Source organism: Pollicipes pollicipes, unplaced genomic scaffold (genome assembly GCF_011947565.3).
Source record: "Pollicipes pollicipes isolate AB1234 unplaced genomic scaffold, Ppol_2.1 Scaffold_7231;HRSCAF=8579_pilon_pilon_pilon, whole genome shotgun sequence".
In the NCBI taxonomy this organism is placed as follows: Eukaryota; Metazoa; Arthropoda; class Thecostraca; order Pollicipedomorpha; family Pollicipedidae; genus Pollicipes; species Pollicipes pollicipes.
The window spans coordinates 14,594,878-14,617,594 of NW_023597034.1; the positions used below are offsets into that span (position 1 = coordinate 14,594,878).

The 22,717-nt window shown below is 51.5% G+C and overlaps 1 protein-coding gene across 1 annotated transcript in view; it reads left to right on the top strand.

The window, feature by feature from the left end:
- Positions 1-22,717, top strand: part of LOC119109752 (potassium voltage-gated channel subfamily H member 2) — an 89,646-nt gene that overhangs the window by 40,775 nt on the left and 26,154 nt on the right. Inside the window, exon 5 of the mRNA XM_037233503.1 lies at positions 14,774-14,923. Within this exon, the coding sequence (XP_037089398.1) occupies positions 14,774-14,923 (150 nt within the window). The remainder of the gene's footprint in view (positions 1-14,773; positions 14,924-22,717) is intronic.

The window sequence follows — 22,717 nt, forward strand, 5'->3', positions numbered from 1 at the left end:
GTCTCGCCGCCCGGCCCGAGTGTCTCGCCGCCCGGCCCGAGTGTCTGGCCGCCCGGCCCGAGCGCCCAGCCGTGCGGCCAGAATGCTCGCCGGGCGCCCCTGACACGTGTTTGTGTTGTACCGGTGCCTGCACCCCTGCCGCGCGGCCCGCTCAGCACTGATTGGTCCTGCAGCGCGCCGGGGCGCTCCCAGCTCCGACGACTCGACTCGCAAACTAGGCCAATTTGAGAGCCGGTGAATATGCGATGCACGTCCCGTTGACAGCATAGCAGGGGTTTTAATGGCGACCCGCCGTGCGGATTTCAGCTGTCCCGCTGACGTTATAAATGTCGTGAGGCAACACGCTATCAGCTGTCAGCTGAGATTTGCTGACAACGTCCCTTCAAACGGATAAGACCACCTTTGGGACCTATCACAACCAGGGACGGTGGAGCATGGGCGGGTGCAGAACGGGCAGTTGCCCCCTGCCTGCATGCATAGGCACAATTATGTTGTGCCCCCTCCAAATTTTAGGAGAATCCCTGTGCCCAAACTGATGGTTGCGTAGCTCACGCAGATTACCAAAGGAGGCCCAGTACAAAAGGCTCACGCAGATGACGATCGAAGAGGTCCCAATAACTGAAAGATCCTGAAGAGGCCTCAATAACAAATAACTAGAGCCGAAGCAGATCCAGGATTTCGTCAAGAGGAGAGGGACGGGGGGCACGAAACACTGTAGATAAATGGTATGCAACATATCTATGTATCTATATGTATATATACATCCATATATGCTTAATAAAACGGGAACACATCCTACTGTGCGCAGCCCTATTAGGCTAGGCGTGCTACGTTTGCACATGACTGGAGCTCATTCATTTTCTACAGATGATGCTAAGTCCTGTGATTTTAAAGCTAACTTTCGGAAAAACAGGCAAAAAATCTCAAGTTGGCTGTTACATACCAACAAAACCAAGAATGGACTTCATTTTTAACTTATTTAAGGATAGCCGGCTGGGCGATGTAATCAGTTGTTGGCTGATGACTAATGCAGAAATTTTCCTTTGTTACAAAAGAAGTGCACATTATCCCAACATTCAAAATATGTTAATGAACGTGATGCACAACTATGATAAGTCACACACTCATTACCCAAAGGAAACGACACATACGATGTCGGCGGCACATACAATTTTGGTCGACTTTTGCGCGTCAAAGTTCATCGACGCGAATTTGAGTGCTGCTCTAAGGCTAGGGTACCAATGCCAATAGGGACGCAACCTGAGCGATCATAGGTGCTACAGGAGGCAAACAAACAGGATCCTGTCAACAAGTATAGGGTCCTCAGAGCAAGCAAAAAGAACCCAAGACCAATGTGGTATGTGCCTAAACGGCCGGTAGTGTCCCGGCAGGCCGACATATAAGGCCCCGGCCACAGTACAGGACCCTTTGAGCAAAGGGGAATTACCCAAGACCCCTGTGCGACCAAGAGCGCCCAGGCAGGTTAACAGCAAGAGCCTTGACGTGAGCGAAAAGTCCTCCGAAAATGAGATCAAAGGGAAAGATCCCTTGTTCAAAGAAGAGGGGTCCTGAGCACCGAGTGTCTCGGTGTCTGACCTTATATGACCCCAGCACCAGCACAAGGCCCCCGGACAAGTGGAAAGAACCCGATACTAATGTGATGGGCCCCTGAGCAACTGAGTGTGCCCTGGCATTTGAGGCCCCGGAAAAAGTGTACAGAGCCTTTCGGGAGAACGGGGAAAATCCGTGGAGGAAAACCTGACCGATCAAAAGTGCTCAGGCATGGAAGCGGATGGCGTCCCATGGGCCCTACGAGAAAATCCAAAGAGATCAAGGGCAACGTGGAAAGCTCCTTGGCGATCAGATTGACCCGGCAGGGTGACATATGAGGTCCGGGCAACAGCGTAATGTCTCTGGACAGCGTAATCAACTCCCATCCTCCCCCAAGCAACACTGTCTCAATCAGCGAAGAATTAACTTTATCTGTTTATGAATTCTTTACTTTTGCCAGCAACCGTTCTCGGTCATATATAAGTCCAAAGACGTCCAATTGTGTTGTGTGTAATGTTTTGATACAAAACTGCGTCCGTTCGACCGGTTGTGGGCCCCTTTAGAGCCTATAGGTCCCCTCGGCATGGTTCATGGGAGGCATGGTCCCGTGCCCTCCCCCTCCCCGTCTGTATCCACCACCGGCCCGAACACCCTAACACGCGCCCGGGTGGCCGGCTAGATATCCTTTGCTCGGGTGGGAGGGGGGGGGGGGGGGCGGCTGGGTCAATTTGACACCCCCAGGGATCTCGGGAACTAAGAGAGCTAGAAACACCAAATTTACAGGGCATGTTGACCTGTACGTGAACTCACTTCGGTCAAAGTCTGAGGTTCCTTGGTCATGATCTTTGGGTCAAATAAGGTCAAAAAGGTCAAATTCCAGGTTGGTCTCCAGTGCCCCAGAATTTAGGTTACCGTTTCTAAGCAAAAGGTTACATGCTCAGCGTAGGCCAGTGACCTTGTTTGACCTTTTGAAGGTCATGGTGATCAAAATCACAAAAGATTTCTCTGAGCTTTGCATTTGAATAAGCGACAAAGATTATGCCAGGCAGCATGCTCCTAACAAAATTATGCTGACCTGGGACATTTCAGGTCATTGCCCTATTCTGATCTCTAAGAAGTTCATGGAATATGCATAATGCGGTTCCTGCTATCAATAAACTCAAATGAGCACCAGCAACTATCTCTTACAGCAAGCCATAAAGTAATAAAGGAGGTTGGTTTTGACCTTGGTCTGACCTTCATACCTGACCTTAGGTCAACGCGATTTACTCAGTGAATATTTGTGTTGCCTAAAAAAGCATCTCAGAGATGTATGGCTTTGTCTAACACTCCACTGTTGCATCAGATTGAACGATTTCATAGGAATTGACTTCGCTGAAACCACGGCCTGACTTTGACTTGCCATAGGTCAACGACCTTACAAGGTACATCTCAATTTGTGATGCCAAACGATCCGCTATTTAACTGCCTACAGCTATGCAAAATTTGGCGCTGCTGCGCCACGCCGTTCGGAAGTCATTCTGGAAAAACCTTCGAGGGAGATCAATTTGCCCCCCCCCCCCAACCGAGCGCGTGTTAATAGATGGGGTCCGCCAAGAACATAGGGCTATCCATTCAAATAAGAAGTAGCCAAAACACGGAATGGAGAGCCTGGGAATGAACGAGCGTCTCTGGGCAGTTAACAGATGGAGGCCCCCGACAGGAGCGTGGGGTCAGTTCCGAGCGGGTCATTACATAGGGATCCCGTTAGGAACGTAGGGACCTCCATTCAAACTGGATGTCCCCAAAACCCAATGTAGAGTGCCCCCGAATGATCGAGCGTGTCCGAGCAAGTTAAAAGATAGGGCTTCTAACGAGAGTGTAGGGCCGTCCATCGAAAAGGAAAGCACCCAAGAACCGATGTAAATGATCCTGAACGATGGAATGTACCCCAGCAGCTTATCAGAAGAGGCCCGACAAGAACCTAAATCCCTCCATTCAAATAGGAAGCACCTAAAACTCTGTGCAGAGGGTCCCCTAAAGATGGAGTGTGCCCGAGCAGATTATCAGACTACCCCAACTGGAACCCAGGGCTCTAAATTCAAACACCAAGACCCAATGTGCAAGGCCCCCGAACAATCCAGTGTGGCCCAACAGTGAGGCAAACAGGGGCCCCAGTTCAAAAAGGACGCACCCTAAACACGATGTGGAGGGCCCCCGATCGATCGAATGTGCCCGAGCAGGTTATCATATAGGCCCGACAAGAGTGTAGGGCCCCCGTTCAACTAAAACGTACCCAGGACCTAGTGTGGAGGGCCCCCAAAAAGATCGAGTGTACCCGAATAGTCTAGGAGATGGCCCCCGATAAGAGCGTATGGCCCTTCATTAGAATATTCAATATGCGGGGCTCCCAAACAATCCAGCGTGCCTAAGCAGGCTAACATATGGGGTCCCGACAAGTGTGTAGGGCCTTTCATCCAAATATGAAATACCTACGACATGATTCAGAGGGACCCCGAATGATCGAGTGCGCCAGAGCAAGTTAGCAGGTGGGGCCCCGTCAAGAGCGCAGGGCCCTCCATTCAAACAGAAAGTACCCAAGATTCGAAGTGAAGGTCCCCCAACAATCGGACGTGCCCGAGCAGCTTATCAGAAGGGGCCGGGACAAGAGCGTAGGGCCCTCAATTGAAATAAGCAGTGCCCAAAACCCAGTGCGGAGGGCCCCCTAAAGATGGAGGGTACCCGAGCAGGTTATCAGATGACCCCCATGGGAGCGCAGGACCCTAAATTCAAACACCAAGACCCAATGCGCAGGGCTCCCCCACAGTCCAGTTTGGCCGGAGAGGAGAGGACCCCCATTCAAATAGGACGTACGGAGAGGACCCCCATTCAAATAGGACGTACCTAAGACCAAATGTAGAAGGCCCCCAAACGATCGAATGTGCCCGAGCAGCTTATGAGGCAGACGCCCGACAAGAGCGTAGAACATGCAAATAAAACGTGCCAAAGACCTCGTGTGGAGGGCCCCCCAAATACTGCGTGTACCCAAGCAGGCTATCGGACGGCCCCGACAAAACCGTAGGGCTCTACATTAACATACCCAATGTGCAGGGCCCCTAAACAATCCAGTATTCCGGAGCAGGTTGACAGATGGGGCTCCGTTAAGTGTGCAGGGCTCTCCATTCAAATACAAAGTACCCAAGACCCAATTTGGAGGGCCCCGACCGACCGAGTGTGCATAGCAGGTTCACAGATGGGCCCCCGACAAGAGCGTAGGGCCCTAAGCAAGTGACAGAATTGGAAACGCCCCAGACCAATGCAGAGGACCCATAAGCATATCGTAAGTGTGCCAGTAGGTAAACCAAAACCAACGTAAGGGGCCTCCGAGCAACCGAGAGTACCCCGGTAGGTTAACATATGGGTTAACCCCGGCTATAACCCAAAGAGCCTTTCTGGCAAATTGGAAGCATCCGTGGAAGGCCCCTGATTGACAAGAGCGCCCGGCACGCTAGCGGAAGGGCACGGAAAAAGTGCAGGGGCGTCCGAGCAAACGCAAAGAAGTCAAGGCCAAGGTGGAAGGCTCTTTAACGATCGGAATAAACCTGCAAGAGGCTGTGTAGGCCCCCCGGGAACAGCGTTGGGCCCCTGAACAGCGCAATAAGGTTTAAAATCTTCAATCGACAACTTTGTAGTCATTGATTTTTCTCTCTCTTCTTGTTGGCCATTCATTTTTGCTTGCAACTGTTCTCGGTGAGCTGGAAATCCAAATATGTCCAATTTTGTTGCGTTTTGTGTTAAAAAATTGCGTCTGTTCGGTCGACTGTGGACCCTTCGAAGCTTATGGGCCCCTTGGGGGCCCAAGGTAGACATAGCCCCGTGGCCACCCTCTCTGGCTTCGCTCCTGACTAGAGGGCTCTAAATTGGGCTTAGAAGACCTTTAAGAAGCCCCAGGAGGTCGCTTTTCGTGAACAGAAGACCCCTTCCTTGTATAAGATAAACACAGTTTCGGATCATAATGTCCGGTGCTGGGATGACGATGCTCTTTGCTTGTTTTGGCGACCCCTGCGTAAATAGGAAACGTCCTGTTTTAAGTCCGGAAGTGCCTCCTTGCATCGGGAGGTCCTTTTCTGGAACAGGAGGCCCCACTTTGGAGTAAGAAAGACCTTCTCAGGTCGATAATTTTCTTGTATAAGCCAGAAGGCCCCTGTTCTGGGTGGTTCGGTTATGTATCAGATTTCTGACTGCTTGAGTGATAGTTATACTGGTTAAGACCCCGCTGGTGCCAGCCTTTCTCGCGAGTCCGCCATAAAGAGATCTTGTCAAACACAGCCTTTATTTTCTAGTCACTTACACGCACTAGCACTCACACCACAACGTCCACCCACACAACCAGCAGCAGTCTTGGGTCTTCGAGCCCAGAGGGAGTATGAGCTATGGCCTAACCTACATGGCCACCAGTGATACGGCTTGTAAGTATGCTCGTCGGAAGTGGCTCATGGTCACGGCATCCAGAAATGATGTGATAGCCAATGAGAAGCGAGTATGGTCGTACCATCGTACCATGGTCGGCTAAACCAATAAAGAAGTAGGGCGTCACCTCGCGATCCCAGAACTATCTGATGCAACTGACAGGTGGTGAGGCGCTGAAGGCGGCTTTTTAAAGGAAATACCGAACTGAGTTACGGAAGCCAGGCATAGTTCAGATTCCGACGGAACGGATGGCATGTGATAAGAGAACTCTTTCCCGGGAGGTTTGAATGTCTTCTGGTGTTTTTCGCCTCAGAGGCTTTTATGGTTGTAGAGAACTTGTCCTTTAAGCATCTAGAGTGTTTTTAATTCCGGAGATATTAACTGTCATGAAATGTGACTTTGTTACAGGCTGCAGACATTGGTTTCGGTGGATATTCATATATGAAATAACTTTATAATAATCGAGCACGTGCCCTATAGTGCCATCCATATTAAATGCGACACTGCTCAGGAGGCAGCCTGTGAGAAAACCCTATTTTGTCCAGGGACCCGCTGGAAAATCTCCCCCTAATTCGGAATCCGTGGCGCCACCCCTGACCACAAACACCCTTTATAAGGGTGTTTACAAAGCAACTAGCAACTAATATAACTAGTCGTTATCGTATATGATACCAGAAGCCAGACTTGTAGATGAATTCACGGATGGACTGAAGATCACATAGCGCCCCGTGTTAATGCGATTCTGTAACCGGATATGTGCATCTTTTTGGGGCTCCTGGGGCATATCTGTCAAAAGGTGTATCTAACTCATCCTAAGTATGAAATAAGCAAATAGTTTTGATTAATTAAGGAGCAGACTACCTTCTTGCCGCTTCCTCCCCAACAAGCCCTACCGATTGGCTCCCCCAGTGCCCACTTAAGAGCAACGGAGTAAGCTTTTTCTTCGCTTTGAGGTGAATAAAACGATTGAATGAAATCCTCGGTACGCGCATTGCAGGTGGAAGATTTCATATTCTTTCATACGAAACATTCCATATCCTTTAAATTTTCGACGCTTTGTATAAGACTGAGGCCGTCGTTGTGGGAAGTGCAGATCTGAAAGAAAAACGTCCGGTGTAGGCAGCATAGTACCCAGTCTGCACAGCCTGTAAGTTCACTTGGCAAAGGAACCGTGTGCGTTGGATGCGTCCAATATGGTGTGATACACGGGGGGAAACCTTAAGCGTGATGACGCGCGACAAGATGGCTAGGCTATGGACTAATCTAAGGCTAATGGGTAACTCTTTTATGACATTGAATTTCGCACTATAACAGCTGGTGTATGTAAAAGCTTAGGCATCATGCCGATGCATTCATTGAAATGTCATCCCTAAGCCCGATATCATGGTATCAGATCATGGTCGTATAATTTCATAGGATATAAAGCATGCACCTATGGAGCATGTTAATGTCTCATGCCTATCAGCGTACTCATACATATGCATATTTTCATATGTAGGTGGCTTACCTGTGCTTTTTTACTTGCACCCGGGTGGATGGTGGTGGGGTGGGGTGGGGTGGGGTGGGGTGGGGGAATCAACTTCCTCTATGGTTTTTCCGAAGTAAAAAACGAACGTGCGCAGCATCACGAAGTTGTGAGCACCTGTTTATCGGTTGATTCAGCATTCCTTGTGCAAATTTGAGGTTGCGATCTACCAATATCAGTGACTTAGGTCGGGTCAAAGAGGCCCGTCTCTAATAAATTTTGATCATGCATAACTTGTTTGTCGGCCATTCACCATTGCTGAATTTTTTTCTCAAAATGGAACATCATAGTGCCTACAGTTAGCATATTTCTGATTTTTTTGGAAAACGCGAGGCCAGTGACCCGAAGTCAGGTCAATTTTTGCTATCTTTCGTAAAAATGCAAAATTTACGCATGTTGTGTTGCTGTGGTGTTTGCGCGTCAGAAAAAGAGTACCAACTTACATGCGTAACCATAATATGACCATAGAGCAGGCGACCTTGGCCCAGGCCATGACCTACATCTATGGGTATCTATAGCAAAACGCATGTTGAGCTCAAAATAGGGAGTTTAATATGTAATTCTGGACGCAGAGATCGAATACTCTTCTGCCGACATGTTTTAACATTCTAACGCATATCAGGGTCACAATAGGCCACATGAGGACATGCTAGTTCCTATGAAGCCATCCAAAGTCAATGGCCTATTTTTCCAGTAGCGGAAAGGCTAGTGTGGAGTTCTTGTGGTGGGTGTTCGTGCACTACGCTGCTGCCTGACCGCCGCTGGATGTTTGTGCGCCGTCGGCTGCTGCCGTCACGTCTCCCCCCACTCCCCACAAGGGTGAATTTATATTGGGGAGCCCATTGGTCAGCATACGAGCCAGATGATGTTAGCGCACGACTCGGCACGTTGTGACCCCGATACACCCGACATCAACACACACTCAAGTGAGTCACATAGTTAGGATGAAGCGGGTGACAGGGGCATTGGCGGAATGGTAGGTCCGGTCAGGCACGACGAACGGCTGTCTCCCCGTGCATGGCTGTGCGCCTTTAACTACGATACCCCAACCCCACCTTTTCAGCTCATGGTAATATTTAAATGGGGCAAAAACAAAACCGGATGCATTGATGGTATGCCCAACTGGCAAAGGTCCCACGCAACTGGCGATAACATTGGCAAGGGCCCGCTGGATAGCAACCCTGGGAGCCCCCTCACCCTCAACTAATCCACGGCAGACTCCACGCATTCGGCGCCCCACCACACTCACTCCAAGCATACACATCCGCTGGCACCCGCGTCATCCCACTGATTCTTGGCTCGCACACGGATGCGACCCCCCCCCCCCCCCCCTATCCAACGCCTTTGCACTATAGTTGGCTCGCCTGCGTGAGTCCTCGTTAAGCTTAAATTTATTTATCACATGCCAAAGCCATATTTAAAATATATCATGCTGATTTGTCAGCTCGGCACCGACGCAGCCACTGGGCCGACATCATGTGTCCGAAGCTGGACGGCGGCTCGTTCCCTCGCCCAACCCCCAGTGTGACGGCTGCCTGTTTGGACGACACTTCCCGCGTTCCGTCCATGATGGGCGGCCCACCATTCATTGCGCTACGCCGACCGCTCGCAGCTTGCCGCTGCCGCGTACGCGCCCTAGACGGCGCCTCGTCCAGCTCGGAGGCGTCGCCTCCGGCGCTTCTGTTCCATCGCCTCCGGCCTGCCGGAGCGAGCTTTGCAAGGCACCGCCCCACGGCGCGTCCTTCAGATGCCTGGAGGTAGACAGCGCGCCCCATGGAACGGTAGAGCCCCTCGGCAGACGACGAACGCCCGGCTTGACCTGCGTTCACGCCTTACGGAGTCGCGCTACCCACAAACGTACCTGTGCGTAAAAGCAGGACTGCGGTCGTCTGGCCCCTCAACCCTGCCATAACAGAGCCGTGCTGCTCAGGCACATTCCGCGCCTGTCGTTCTTCGGCTACGGTTCCCACATTATTCGACTTTCGGGAGAGGATGGCGTGTTACATATGGGACGGAAGTCTGCCAGTCCGGCGGAAGTCGGCCCCGTCGATACCACAGCAAAATGCCCCGCTTGAAACGGGGCATTTGACCACTAAACAAAAAGAAAAAAAAAAACAAAGAAACAGAAAAGAACGAAATACACGCGTACGAACACCATGCAAAATCAGATAATCAATCGGGTCGGGACAGCGATAAAGTAAAGGGAAGAAGCGCGCACATGCTGAAATCATTGCGGGTATGCTGGGGAGGGTTCGGCAAAGGTTCCGACGCCCCGAGCAATCGGAAAACAAATGAAGAGAACGAGAAAAGCCAAACCGTCCAGCTAGCCAACAGACTAACGTCACAGCGAAAGGAAAGCCTTTTTAGGTATGGTACGGTGGCCTGCCCCGTACGCCGCGCCTGACTGCGACACGGAAAAGATGAGGGCCATGGCGAGCCACTGCGCCTCCCCGGACCGCTTCCAACGACAAAATCAGGATAGCCTCGACGCGGGCTAACGGGTGGCCCGTCGCGCCGAAGCGCGTGTTGACGGCCTCTGTCACCATGCCTGCCCGCGCCGGGCGCGAGTGTCCTGTCGCCGCCTGACCGAAACACTCCAGCCTCGCTTCCACACTAAACGATGTAAAACTCAGACCGCTACCTCATTTACTAAATCACTAAGACATAGACGAACCACATGACCCGTCACGCTCCTTCCTTCCTTAATTATGGGAGTGGGCCAGAGGCACATTGCTCGTCCGGGAGGGTCGTATGGACAGTGCCACCCCTCCCCCCTTCCCTAACCACACAGGAGGGAACAGGTGGCCGTGGCTCGCGTCCGCCCGGTGACACGGGAGCACCAGCCGTCCGTGGCTTGATGAGGGAAGGGGGGGGGGAGCCTATTGACTCATACGTGTATTTTGTCGACGGTTTCTCGTTGTCCGCAGCGCTAGATGTCGCCGCCTGGTTGTCACCACCCTCCTCCGCGTTCCTCGCTCCTCGGAACTCCCCGGGAGACCCCATTCTCAAACGCCTTCCCTGGACTCTCCCGAAAGATTCCCCTCTTCTCCAGCGCCTCCTGCGGACTTTCCCGAAAGACCTCTCTCCTCCAGCGCCTCGTTCAGGACTCTCCACATTGACTTGGTCAGAGAGACTCCCCCGAAAGGCTCCTCTCTTGTCCTCTTGCACCATCCGTAATTTTCCGTGATTATTCCAACTCGGTTGGCCCGCCTTCGTTTTTGCGCATGGGCCAACAGATTCGCCGCCTCGCCCCCTCCGTCCAATGTGTTGCCAGGTCGGTCTGCGCTGCTTCCAGAGTTCGGTCCCGAACGTGCTCCTGGGCCGGATCTAGGACGCTGCGTCGCTAGCGACGACGCAAGGCCCGCCCGCTCTCGCCTCGGGCGGGCCCTGCGCGTCCCCTCTGACCCAGTTCTCACGTGGCGTAGCGCTTCTGACGCCAGCTGGAGTGACGGCGGCGCCGGCGCGGCGGGGCTCTTGGAGCGAAACGGCAAACATTCCCACAACATGTCAGTTGAACATTCCTATGTGCATGTTGCATCGCCGGTGATCTGGCTTTCGCATCCATCAATCTTGATCGGCCGGCGGAGGGCAGGCGTTCCCCTGTGGCGTGATGGCCCATTTTAGTAGAAGAGGCCACCGTCATAGCCGTTTCGGAGAAAAAACGTCGGCTTACCCCACCTGGCCGGGCGACACACACCGTTTTCCGTAAAGATCCGGTCAACAATATGGGCCGATCGGCTGGAGCGTCGGACGGGTCCGCATTCAGCTCTCAGGCCTCGCTCGGCCTTATGGTCACGTTTGGTTAGGTGGCCGGGGGGGGGGGGGGGGGAGGGGAGGGGAGGGAGAATTCCTTCCCGTGGCCAGCTTGCTTGCCGTACCACGCTCCGCTGGGGAAGCCTCACCGGACACCGGACCTCACCGGACATCCCGGACGGATGGCGCGCAAAGCGGAAAGTAGAAAGTATATGCCTACACTAGATGAACGGGTGCGACGCATGTAACCGTCTTCTCGTCGTGTTTGTGAATTGATGACGTGTAATTTCATGTAGCAACTTGTCTGTTCTCAGCTTGTTACGAATGCATTGGCAAGCGTCAAACGGAGTACGCATAATGTATACAACATCCATGCGATCTTTAGCACCTGCGTGTGTACAATTCAATATTTATGACCGCGGATAAACATTGTACTGGTCACATAATCCCGGTTAGCACTTCTTTTCTAATTTGGATGGTTTATAAATTGGGCTACCGAAGCTGACCTGAAATGACTTCTAGGTCAGCCTGAAAGGGCACTTTGGTGTCTCGAATGTTTTTATCTCACAGCTGCACCTAGAGTAATAAATTTAGTCAGACGCGCATTGTGAAAAGTACCGTCCTTGTAGGTTACTCGTAGATCAATGTTGAACGGTGGCCTGATCTGACCTGACCCTTGTGGACGACCACAAATGATCGGAATGAACTCCTCAAGTCTTAACGCTTATTTCCGTGCCCTAAATATCCGTCTTGATGTCTTCATATGCGTTTTAACTACATCTATCGGGACGACCGTTTTTAAGATTTCATTACCATTAGTGACCTTACATTTGACCTAATACAAAAAGACGTAGTGTGCTTTCTTCATGGATCGACGAGACCTTCAAAACTGTGCCTTTGTTTTTCTTACACGGCTTCTGAAAGTTAGAGATCCCATGGGAAGTTAACTTGCCTGAACCGGCTGCCTCAGACCCGCGAGCTAGGACGCCCAATTGCCCTCAGACCCCTGGGTCGGGCGCCAGGGTTGCCTCCAGACCGCGAGCTCGGCGCCGGTTGCCTCAGACCCCTGGGTCGGGCGCGGTTGCCTACAGGACCCAGGGCAGGGCGCCGGTGGGCTCAGACCCCGATGCAGGGCCGCCGGCTGCCTCAACCACCGGCCGGGCGCCGGCTGCCTCAGACCACCGGGCCGGGCGCCGGCTGCCTCAGACCCGCGAGCTAGGCGCCAGTTGCCTCAGACCCCCGGGCCGGGCGCCGGTTGGCTCAGACCCCCGGGCCGGGCGCCGGTTGTCTCAGACCCCCGGGCCGGGCGCCGGTTGTCTCAGACCCCCGGGCCGGGCACCGGTTAATCGTGTACTCAAAATTGGTACAGTAATGGAACAATTAGAATTCATAATATGCATAAATCTGTTGGAATCCCGCGGTATCCCGGGATGCCGGCATTGGGTTTTTACTATCGCGGGTTTTCGGAACTGAGCATTGTTACCAGGACTGAAGTCTGCTTTTCCGGCCCCACCGGCGTCCGCTGAGCGCAACTGTGAATCGCTTTGGTCCTGCCGCCGAGCGCTGCCATGTGGTGCCCAACGTGCCAAGGCCACCCGATGGCCTGTCTGCGGTATGAGCTCAGTATGCTTAGCTTCCAAGACACCACGATTTAGCGCTAGTTATGCTGCCGCGCGGTCTGAAGCCCGGTGTGACCGCTGACGAGCTGTTTAGGCCCTGCCGGCTGCTTGATACCTGCGAGCACATTGCGCACGTTTTCGGACTCACCTTGACTGCCAACAGCCTCATACTGTGGTGAGGTTTCGGGTTCTCATTGCGCGACTGATGGCTCTGCCGGAGTGTGGTCTCAGGTGTACCGTCTCGGCTAATGTAACGTGTGGTCTCAGGTGCACCGTGTCAGCTACTGTGGCATGTGGTCTCAGGTGGACCGCGTCGACTAATGTGGTGTGTGGCCTCAGGTGGACGGTGTCAGCTAATGTGGTGTGCGGCCTCAGATGGACCGCGTCTACTAATGTGGTGTGTGGTCTCAGATGGACCGTGTCAGCTCATGTGGCGTGTGGTCTCAGGTGGACGGCGTCGACTAATGTGGTGTGTGGCCTCAGGTGGACGGCGTCGACTAATGTGGTGTGTGGCCTCAGGTGGACGGCGTCGACTAATGTGGTGTGCGGCCTCAGATGGACCGTGTCAGCTAATGTGGCGTGTGGTCCCAGGTGGACCGTGTCGACTGATGTGGCGTGTGGTCTCAGGTGGACCGTGTCGACTGATGTGGTGTGTGGCCTCATGTGGACTGTGTCGTCTAATGTGGTATGTGGCCTCATGTGGACCGTGTCGACTAATGTGGTGTGTGGCCTCATGTGGACCGTGTCGGCTAATGTGGTATGTGGCCTCATGTGGACCGTGTCGACTAATGTGGTGTGGTCTCAGGTGGACCGTGTCGGCTAATGTGGTGTGTCGCCTCATGTGGACCGTGTCGACTAATGTGTTGTGTGGTCTCAGGTGGACCGTGTCGGCTAATGTGGTAGTGGCCTCATGTGGACCGTGTCGACTAATGGGTGTGTGGCCTCATGTGGACCGTGTCAGCTAATGTGGATGTGGCCTCATGTGGACCGTGTCGACTAATGTGGTGTGTGGTCTCAGGTGGACCGTGTCGGCTAATGTGGTGTGTGGCCTCATGTGGACCGTGTCGACTAATGTGGTGTGTGGTCTCAGGTGGACCGTGTCGACTAATGTGGTGTGTGGTCTCAGGTGGACCGTGTCGGCTAATGTGGTGTGTGGCCTCATGTGGACCGTGTCGGCTAATGTGGTGTGTGGTCTCAGGTGGACCGTGTCGACTAATGTGGTGTGTGGTCTCAGGTGGACCGTGTCGACTAATGTGGTGTGTGGTCTCAGGTGGACCGTGTCGGCTAATGTGGTGTGTCGCCTCATGTGGACCGTGTCGGCTAATGTGGTGTGTGGCCTCATGTGGACCGTGTCGACTAATGTGGTGTGTGGTCTCAGGTGGACCGTGTCGGCTAATGTGGTGTGTCGCCTCATGTGGACCGTGTCGGCTAATTGGTGTGTCGCCTCATGTGGACCGTGTCGGCTATGTGGTGTGTGGTCTCAGGTGGACCGTGTCGGCTAATGTGGTGTGTCGCCTCATGTGGACCGTGTCGGCTAATGTGTGTGTCGCCTCATGTGGACCGTGTCGGCTAATGTGGTGTCGCCTCATGTGGACCGTGTCGACTAATGTGGTGTGTGGTCTCAGGTGGACCGTGTCGGCTAATGTGGTTGTGGCCTCATGTGGACCGTGTCGACTAATGTGGTGTGTGGTCTCAGGTGGACCGTGTCGGCTAATGTGGTGTGTCGCCTCATGTGGACCGTGTCGGCTAATGTGGTGTGTGGTCTCAGGTAGACCGCGTCGGGAAATGTAGTTTGTGGTCTCGGGTGGACCGTGCTGGCTAATGTGGTTTGTGGTCTCAGGTGGGCCATGACAACTAATATGGCGTACGGTTGCAGGGTCGCGATTTCTCTGCATCCAAACGATCGCGCCCGTCTCGAACGAGGGCGGAGAGCTGCTCATGTTCCTGCTGAACTTCGATGACCTCTCATCGCCGCCCGAGGAGGACGACGACGTTGAGAAGGAGTTTGGACACATCCTCACCAAATGTACGTATACTTAGATAACATGTGAGGAAGTTACGTCTCTTTTCCTGTGTGGGGCTCTAAAACGCACCTCATCTCTAACGCATTCTGGGTACGACCGAGCCTGACTGAGTGAAGCCTACCCGAGTGCACTCCATTGGGCTTGGATCATCGATACACTGATATATCACTGAAGCAATTCGCGAAGTTCGAAATACCAATGCTACAAAATATTCTGATGCCAATCCAACTTGAAGATAAGAGGAAATAGGAAGGGATTGCAATGGGACCCTCCCCAAAATATGCCAGAAGCCACGCCCCCGTTCCTTAACCTGGTGTACAGTGGACTAAATTTTCCAAAATAGGCCTCGGAGTGAGAGGCAAGAAATTCTCAGCGTGCGGTGTGCCCTATGATGTCACAGCATGCGGTGTGTCCTAGGATGTCAAGGCATGCGTTGTGTCCTAGGATGCCATAGCATGCGGTATGTCCTAGGATGCCACAGCATGCAGTGTGCCCTAGGATGCCACAGCATGCGGTGTGCCCTAGGATGCCACAGCACGCGGTGTGCCCTAGGACGCCGCAGTATGCGGTGTGTCCTAGGATGCCACAGCATGCAGTGTGCCCTAGGATGCCACAGCATGCAGTGTGCCCTAGGATGCCATAGCACGCGGTGTGCCCTAGGACGCCGCAGTATGCGGCGTGTCCTAGGATGCCACAGCATGCAGTGTGCCCTAGGATGCCACAGCATGCGGTGTGCCCTAGGGTGCCACAGCACGCGGTGTGCCCTAGGACGCCGCAGCATGCGGTGCGCCCGGGAATGCTACAGCGCTGCAAAGGCAAGTTTACGTGAGAAGTGGGGGTGCTTTTTATATGCTTATTTTCATGGAAAAAAGGAAACAGAATGCCATCTCAATAAAAGCAAATACGCATTAGCAGCCACATGGAAAAGGGCCACAAAAATCGGTGAATCGGAACATTGGAATGCGGCATTCATGGTGTTGGCAAGTATAAGTGCATACACATAATGCGACATCGTGCACGAAACACCACGCCAAGCGTTATCAATGTTATGGAACTAATTTTGCTATATTTCTTCTATTAGCTCCGTAAGAGGTATACACAGACTTACTCAATGCCAACAAAAGACTATCTTTTGTTGAACAATGGTCTCACTCATGTGATGTCACTCGGTTCAAACTTAATCACGAAGAACACGCGCTCGGGTGGGAGCGGGGTCAAATTGACCCCCAAAGGTTTTTCCAGAATGGTTTCCGAACAGCGCGGCGCAGCCGCGCCAAATTTTGCATAGTCATAGACAGTTGAACAGCGGATCGTTCGATATGCAAAATTTAGGTGTACCTTGTAAGGTCGCTGACCTATGGCAGGTCAAAGTCAGACCATGGTTTCAGCGAAGGCAATTTCTAGGGAATCCCTCAGCCTGATCCAACAATGGAGAGTTAGACGAAACCATACATCTCTGAGATGCTTTCTTAGGAAACACAACAGTTGAATGAGAAAACTAAATTGACCTAAGGTTTGGTATGAAGATCACACCAAGGTCAAAGCCAACCTGTTTTGTTGCTCTAGGGCTTGCTGTATGGGATAGTTTCTGGTACTCATTTCGAGTTTATTGAAGACAGAAAACGCATTATACGTCTTCCATGGACTTTTTAGAGGTCAGAATAGGTCTTTGACCTAAAATGACCTAGGCCAACATTTTGTTTTAGGAACATACTGCCTGGCGTAATCTCTGTCGCTTAGTCAAATGCAAAAGTCAAAGCAATCTTGTACGATTTTGGTCACCTTGACCTTCAAAAGGTCAAACAAGGCCACTTATCTTGAATGAGAATGTAGCCTTTTGCTTAGGAACGGTGATCTAGGTTCTGGGGGCACTTTGGAGACCAACCTGGAACTTGACCGTGTTTGACCTTTTTGACCCAAAGGTCATGACCTAAGAACCTAAAACTCTGACCTAAGTGCGTTCACGTGCAGGTCGACACACCCTGTAAATTTGGTGCTCTAGCTTTCTTAGTTCCAGAGATCTCAATGGGAGGGTGTTAAACTGACCCCCACCCGAGCGAAGGGTATCTAGCCGGCCACCCGGGCACGTGTTAAAGTATGATGAATGCATCAACATGAACAAAATGCTCAAACCTCTAGATATGCTGCACCAGTCAGGATAATTTGTACTCATGAGAACGAACCGATTAGGACCAGAGATTAGGCAGTGCGTATACAGGATGAGAGGCCATATCGTTTGATAGCTGCAGTTATCTTGCTTTCGTCTAATGAGCAAGTGACAGCATATGCTCGAATAGAAATTTCGCCTCAGGCTAGCAGACAGATAGCAGATCTGCTCGAGACATGCAGGGAATGAAGGAATGACAGAAGCGAACAAAACAAAAATAAGATATTGGTTGTTAAACACAGCTGCTGAAACTTCATCCTCACTGTTTTGGCGGTTTGAAAACCATTAGCGTCGTAATAAGTCATTAACTTTACACTCAATCTTGGCACGCCTCCAGTGATTTCACGGCTGACATTCGGTACGCAAAATTCGGCAACAAGCTCAAAACTTGATCCACTTATGCCACCTGCAGGGTTTTGTTTAGCTGCATGAATAGTTCGCTCAGCTGGTGGTCAAATACTCGCTAATAGGCCTATTACAGGCCTAGCGCTATTGGTGGGCGCCAGAAGCCGTGGACTAATAGCCTCCATTTGAGCTCGCAGTTGGAGGGACCAGAACTGTAACGCTGTTTCAAGTGCTGTTCGAGCGACTGTTTGTCCCTTCGAGCCACCGCTTTTGCCCACGCTCTTGTTGTCCTGCAATATCAGCCAAAGAATCCTAGACATCGGGCGCAATTTGCTCCACGTTCAAGGGCGTCGTGGCTCATGATATAATGCTGTCCTTAAGTCTGTGTCTTTATATCATGACGTTGTTGTAAAATACCATCGGATCAAACTTCAGGGACAGCTCAGTGCATATTTAACTGCGCAAAAAATTCATTTATGAACACTATGCCTCAGTTAGGTCATGCCAGGTCAGCCTTCCTTCAGTGGCGGTCCGCTGTGAAATATGCCTAATTACCATAACAATTACACGGATATGCCATTTGCTTACCGTATAATTGATAATTCAATTTTTTATTTATGTTCCTGGTTCCCTACCAATATGTAACCTATATACCTGTGTCATATACCAAGTGGGCCATCATGGCTGTCGGACAATGTGTCCCGATTTACGCTTCAATACCCAGGATACTCTACATTTGCAGCCTTCAGGTTTGAGTGGTTGAGAAATTCGACATCGGCAGTATTGTCTGTATTTACATCTTACTGTTAACGTTGATGTCAGCAATAATGTTGATGTTTGTTAATTTTTCTCCGTTGGTCTTAAACAAACTATGTCAGTGACCACACTGACCTTTTTAATGCCTCAAATTTTTCAGTTTGCTATTTTTCCTTTTACTGACGTGTGGCGCGATCAGTGGCATTGAGGTCTTCGCGGCCGGTGCCACCTCACTACGGCTGATTTGTCTGGTGCGGAATACTCTGAACTGCTCAACCGATGCGAGTGCTGTGGTACCTGATGGTCGTTTGACTTAGTGCAATCGCCTTATCGGCTAACGCACGCCCGGGTGGCCGGCTGGATGCCCTTCTCTCGGGTGGGGGCTATTTTGACCCTCCTAAGACGTCAGGAACTAAAAGAGCTAGAGACACTAAGTTTACAGGGTGTGTTGACCTGTACGGGAACTAAGTTAGGTAAAAGTTTGAGTTTCCTAGATTATGATCTTCGGGTCAAATAAGGTCAAACAAGGTCAAATTCCAGGTTGGTCTGCAAAGTGCCCCCAGAACCTAGATAACTGTTCCTAAGCAAAATGTTGCATGCTCATTTAAAGTCAATTACCTTGCTTGACCTGTTGAAGGTCACGGTGACCAAAATCATACAGACTGCTCTGACTTTTGCGTTTGAATAAGCGACAAAGAGCAAGGCAGTATGTTTCTAAAAACAAAATGTTGACCTGGCTCATTTTATGTCAGTGACCTATTGTGATCTCTAAGAAGTTCATGGAAGATATGTAACGCGGTTCCTGCTCGATAAATTCGAAATGAGTGCCAGAAACTATACCTCGCAGCAAGCCCTAGAGTGATGATGTATATATATATATATATATATATATATATATATATATATATATATATATTAAACAAACTATGTCAGGCTGTTTTTGACCTTGGTCTGACCTTAATACTTGACCTTAGGTCAACGTATTTGCTCACTGAATATTTCTGTTGCCTAAGAAAGCATCTCAGAGATGTGTGACTTTGCCTAACACTCCGTTGTTGCATCAGATTGAACGATTCCCTTGAAATTGACTTCGCTTAAACCATGGCCTGACTTTGACCTACCGCAGGTCAGCAACCTGACAAGGTACATCCAAATTTTTGATGCCAAACGATCCACTATTTAAATGTCTACAGCTATGCAAAATTTGGTGAGGCTGCGCCTCGCCGTTCGGAAACCATTCTGGACAAACCTTCGGGGGTCAATTTGACCCCCACCCGAGCGCGTGTTAAGAGAATACAAGTGTGGACAATGATCGCCTCACAGTGTGTCGCACGCGGAAACTCGTCCGCGTGCCCCGGGTGGGCCCCGCATCACACGCCTGCCTGCCGTCTCGGCCACGCTGACACGCTGGATGGAGTGAGCATCGTGACCCGATGGCATGACCCCATGACCCGGCCGTCTATCAGCCTGCTGGTAGCCGCGGCCGGTGCCACCTCTTGCGGCTGACGCGTCACGCAGGCCGTGGTCGGATAAGCTTTTAATGTTATTAATCCGGCAACAGTGTCACAACTGGTTGGATGATCGAGTACGTGCAAGTCCGTAGCGGCGATGTAGCAACTAATCCGTTTTTATGAGGGAGTCTTTTTCTGCACTGTGCACTGAGTTCGCAAAAAATTTAGAACGCTTCTGTGTAAATAACGTGTAGATACATGTAGGATTGCCCAAAAAACGTGACAGCATTGCTTTTTCAATATCAGGAATTCTGCAGGCCCTTATTTCAAGAACTGTTGCGTGCTTATGACACAAGAGATGGGAGAGTTATTTGACATGATAACGCATAAAGAGGAATACAAATGAGGGCGGCATCATTCTACTGTCATTTTGAGGCAAAGAAAATTGTGAACCATGTCAAAAATTGGAAACAAAGAACCAGCGGCACCAACCAGCCAAACGATACCCAGACAGTTTACTACACCATTTGTTGGTGAGGGTCATGTCAACGCTCAGTGGAAAACGGGAACAGGTGGGGAAAGGGACACCATCAAGTCTGCACTGCAACAGAGTTAAAAACGACCTTATGCTGAAGCCACAATGATGGACAAATATCAATTGATTAAAACAAAATGATAAGGCAGCAAGAGGAGCAGATGCGATGCACCACTGCGAAAAGAAAGGCAAGCGTGTAAAATTAACGATTTAAACTTGGTTATCAGATGAAGGTCAGTTTCACTTAAATGACATTGTGAATTCTCAACACCAGCAATGTTGGTCAGCAATCAGGTCCAAAGGTGTTCGCGGTAATGCCCTGCATAACAGCATGGCCACGATTTCGCGTGTGCTGAGCGGCAAGGGTCTAATAGGACTATTGCGCTTTGATGACCTAGACGGCATCACGCTGACGGCACGGAGAGCGCTATCAAAGAATGCTAAACAAGTTGTGGAAGCGGGCCATGCTCCAACATCCAGACCAAATGCCAAGCGCGTGACCTCATCAGGGTGGCGCCTCACCTCATCCAGCGCGGAGCGGCCTGAGCTGGGCACATGACCGCTGTGCGGACAGGACAGTCAGACAGTCAGTAAAGGCCGGCACCCATGGCAACTCCACTGGCCAGAATTGAACCACATGGGCCTTTCCATATAGGGCTATCTAAAAGTCTGGCGCATGAGCATGATCCGCAGAGCCTGCAAGAGCTGGAGAGCATGCCATCAGTGCGACGGTGAGGGGAGAGACTTGTCCACAGATGTGCCAATCGCGCTTCTCTATGGTCGATACAATATATATATATATATATATATATATATATATATATATACTTATTGGTGAAACACTCATGCCGAGGTTACTAACTACTAGGCATGAGTGTTTCACTAATGAGTCCGTGAAAATTCACCACATTCTTCTTAGTATGGTTTGCATGTCTGTCTCCTAGCCAGGTGTCAATACAATTCAATAAATTCGCTCTGCCGAGCCGCGATCGCGACGGCCCAAGCCTCCGCGATAGGTCACCGGAATTACCCTGCTCTACTCTGAGATGACCCCATGTTTCGTCCCCTGCTGGCGGGTCAGCGACCCGTTGGGTTTCGCTCTCAGTGACCGCACGCCGGCCTTCCGGTCCCGGGTGAGCGGCCTGCGGCGGCCGTAGGAGCGGACCGGTCCCGGCAGCAGACCGCCAGCTGGGACGGCGGCCCGCTCAGCGGCCAGCAGCGACACCAGGGGCGCTGCATGCCGGTCACGCGGCTTTCGTCCCGGTCACGAACGCAGCGGAGGGAGGTGGGGGGGGGGGGGGGGGGGGGCGTCAGGGGACGGCCGGCGCTGTCGCGGGGCCGCTGTCGCCCGCTCGATAGCCGGGCCCATGTCTCATGACGGGCAGCCGCCGGTCGTGGCCACTCCGCACCGGTTGTTGCGAGGCCACTGAAGACAAGTCGACTTTATCGTCTCGTTTGGACATTTTTATCGCCCAACTTATCTCATTTCAGTCAAGGCTACATGTCGGCGCATGTTGGATTCGAGTTGGTGCTGTTTTATAGACGGGACTTTCCTCTGCTTTGTTAGGGCTGGGAATCAGGTGAAGTGGGGACAAGCAAACGAAACATAGACTGGCGGTGTAGTTGTTGCCTGGATGAGAATGCCTTCATCTTGCGTCTTCGGGCAATGCTATCCAGTCAGGTCATGCTAATTCTTTTTCAGTTCTTTGTCGTGCCCCGGCTCCCTAAAGCAAAAGAACGTATGGTCCATGGACAGCTGTACACATCCTTGAGTTTTTATGCCTGCTGTGCCACACTCCTGTTCATCATTCCGCTGTGCGTAGAGAAAGGCCCATTTTTGCCTTCACGTGGTATTGTCTATCGCAGAAGAACTGCACAACGTAGTATTTCCACTGCGGGCGTCTTCACGTGTCCCCTTTGGAAGCAGAAGTAAACATTGTCAGCGTTCCCCTCCTGTCTTTCTATGGAATGAGGTGGCCGTTCGGTGAAGTTTTGGCCAGATCGCATCAAACGGAAAACATGGTCACATTGGAGGACCCTGATGTACTGATCTCAATTCCCGGACATGCAAGGACGTGCGGTAAAGTCAAAATTGCAAACTAAATCGCAATCACAATCACAAAAACGAGATGTCCCGATTGGACCGTGGGGCTATGCTGACCTGGGGTTAGACGCCATGCTGGAGCACGGTCTGACGTTACCATATTGTCCCCTCTCACTGTCTGCATGCGTGGGGATGAACTGACTGACCCGGAGACGGTCCTCACCGGGCCTGGCAGCGGGGCAGCACAGGCCCAGCCCGATGGCAGTTTGTACTTGGTAGAGTCAAAGGATTTTGTTACTAACAATGCATCAGTCGATTTGCTGCCTGGCGTTCAAAAATAACCTGTGATTCTTTCATGCAGCATCTTTTTAACTTAACACGTGCCCGGGTGGCCGGTCGGATAGCCTTCGCTCTTGTGGCGGTCAATTTGCCCCCCCCCCCCTGAGATCTCAAGAACTAAGAGAGCTGGAGATACCAAACTCACAGAGTGTGTTAGCC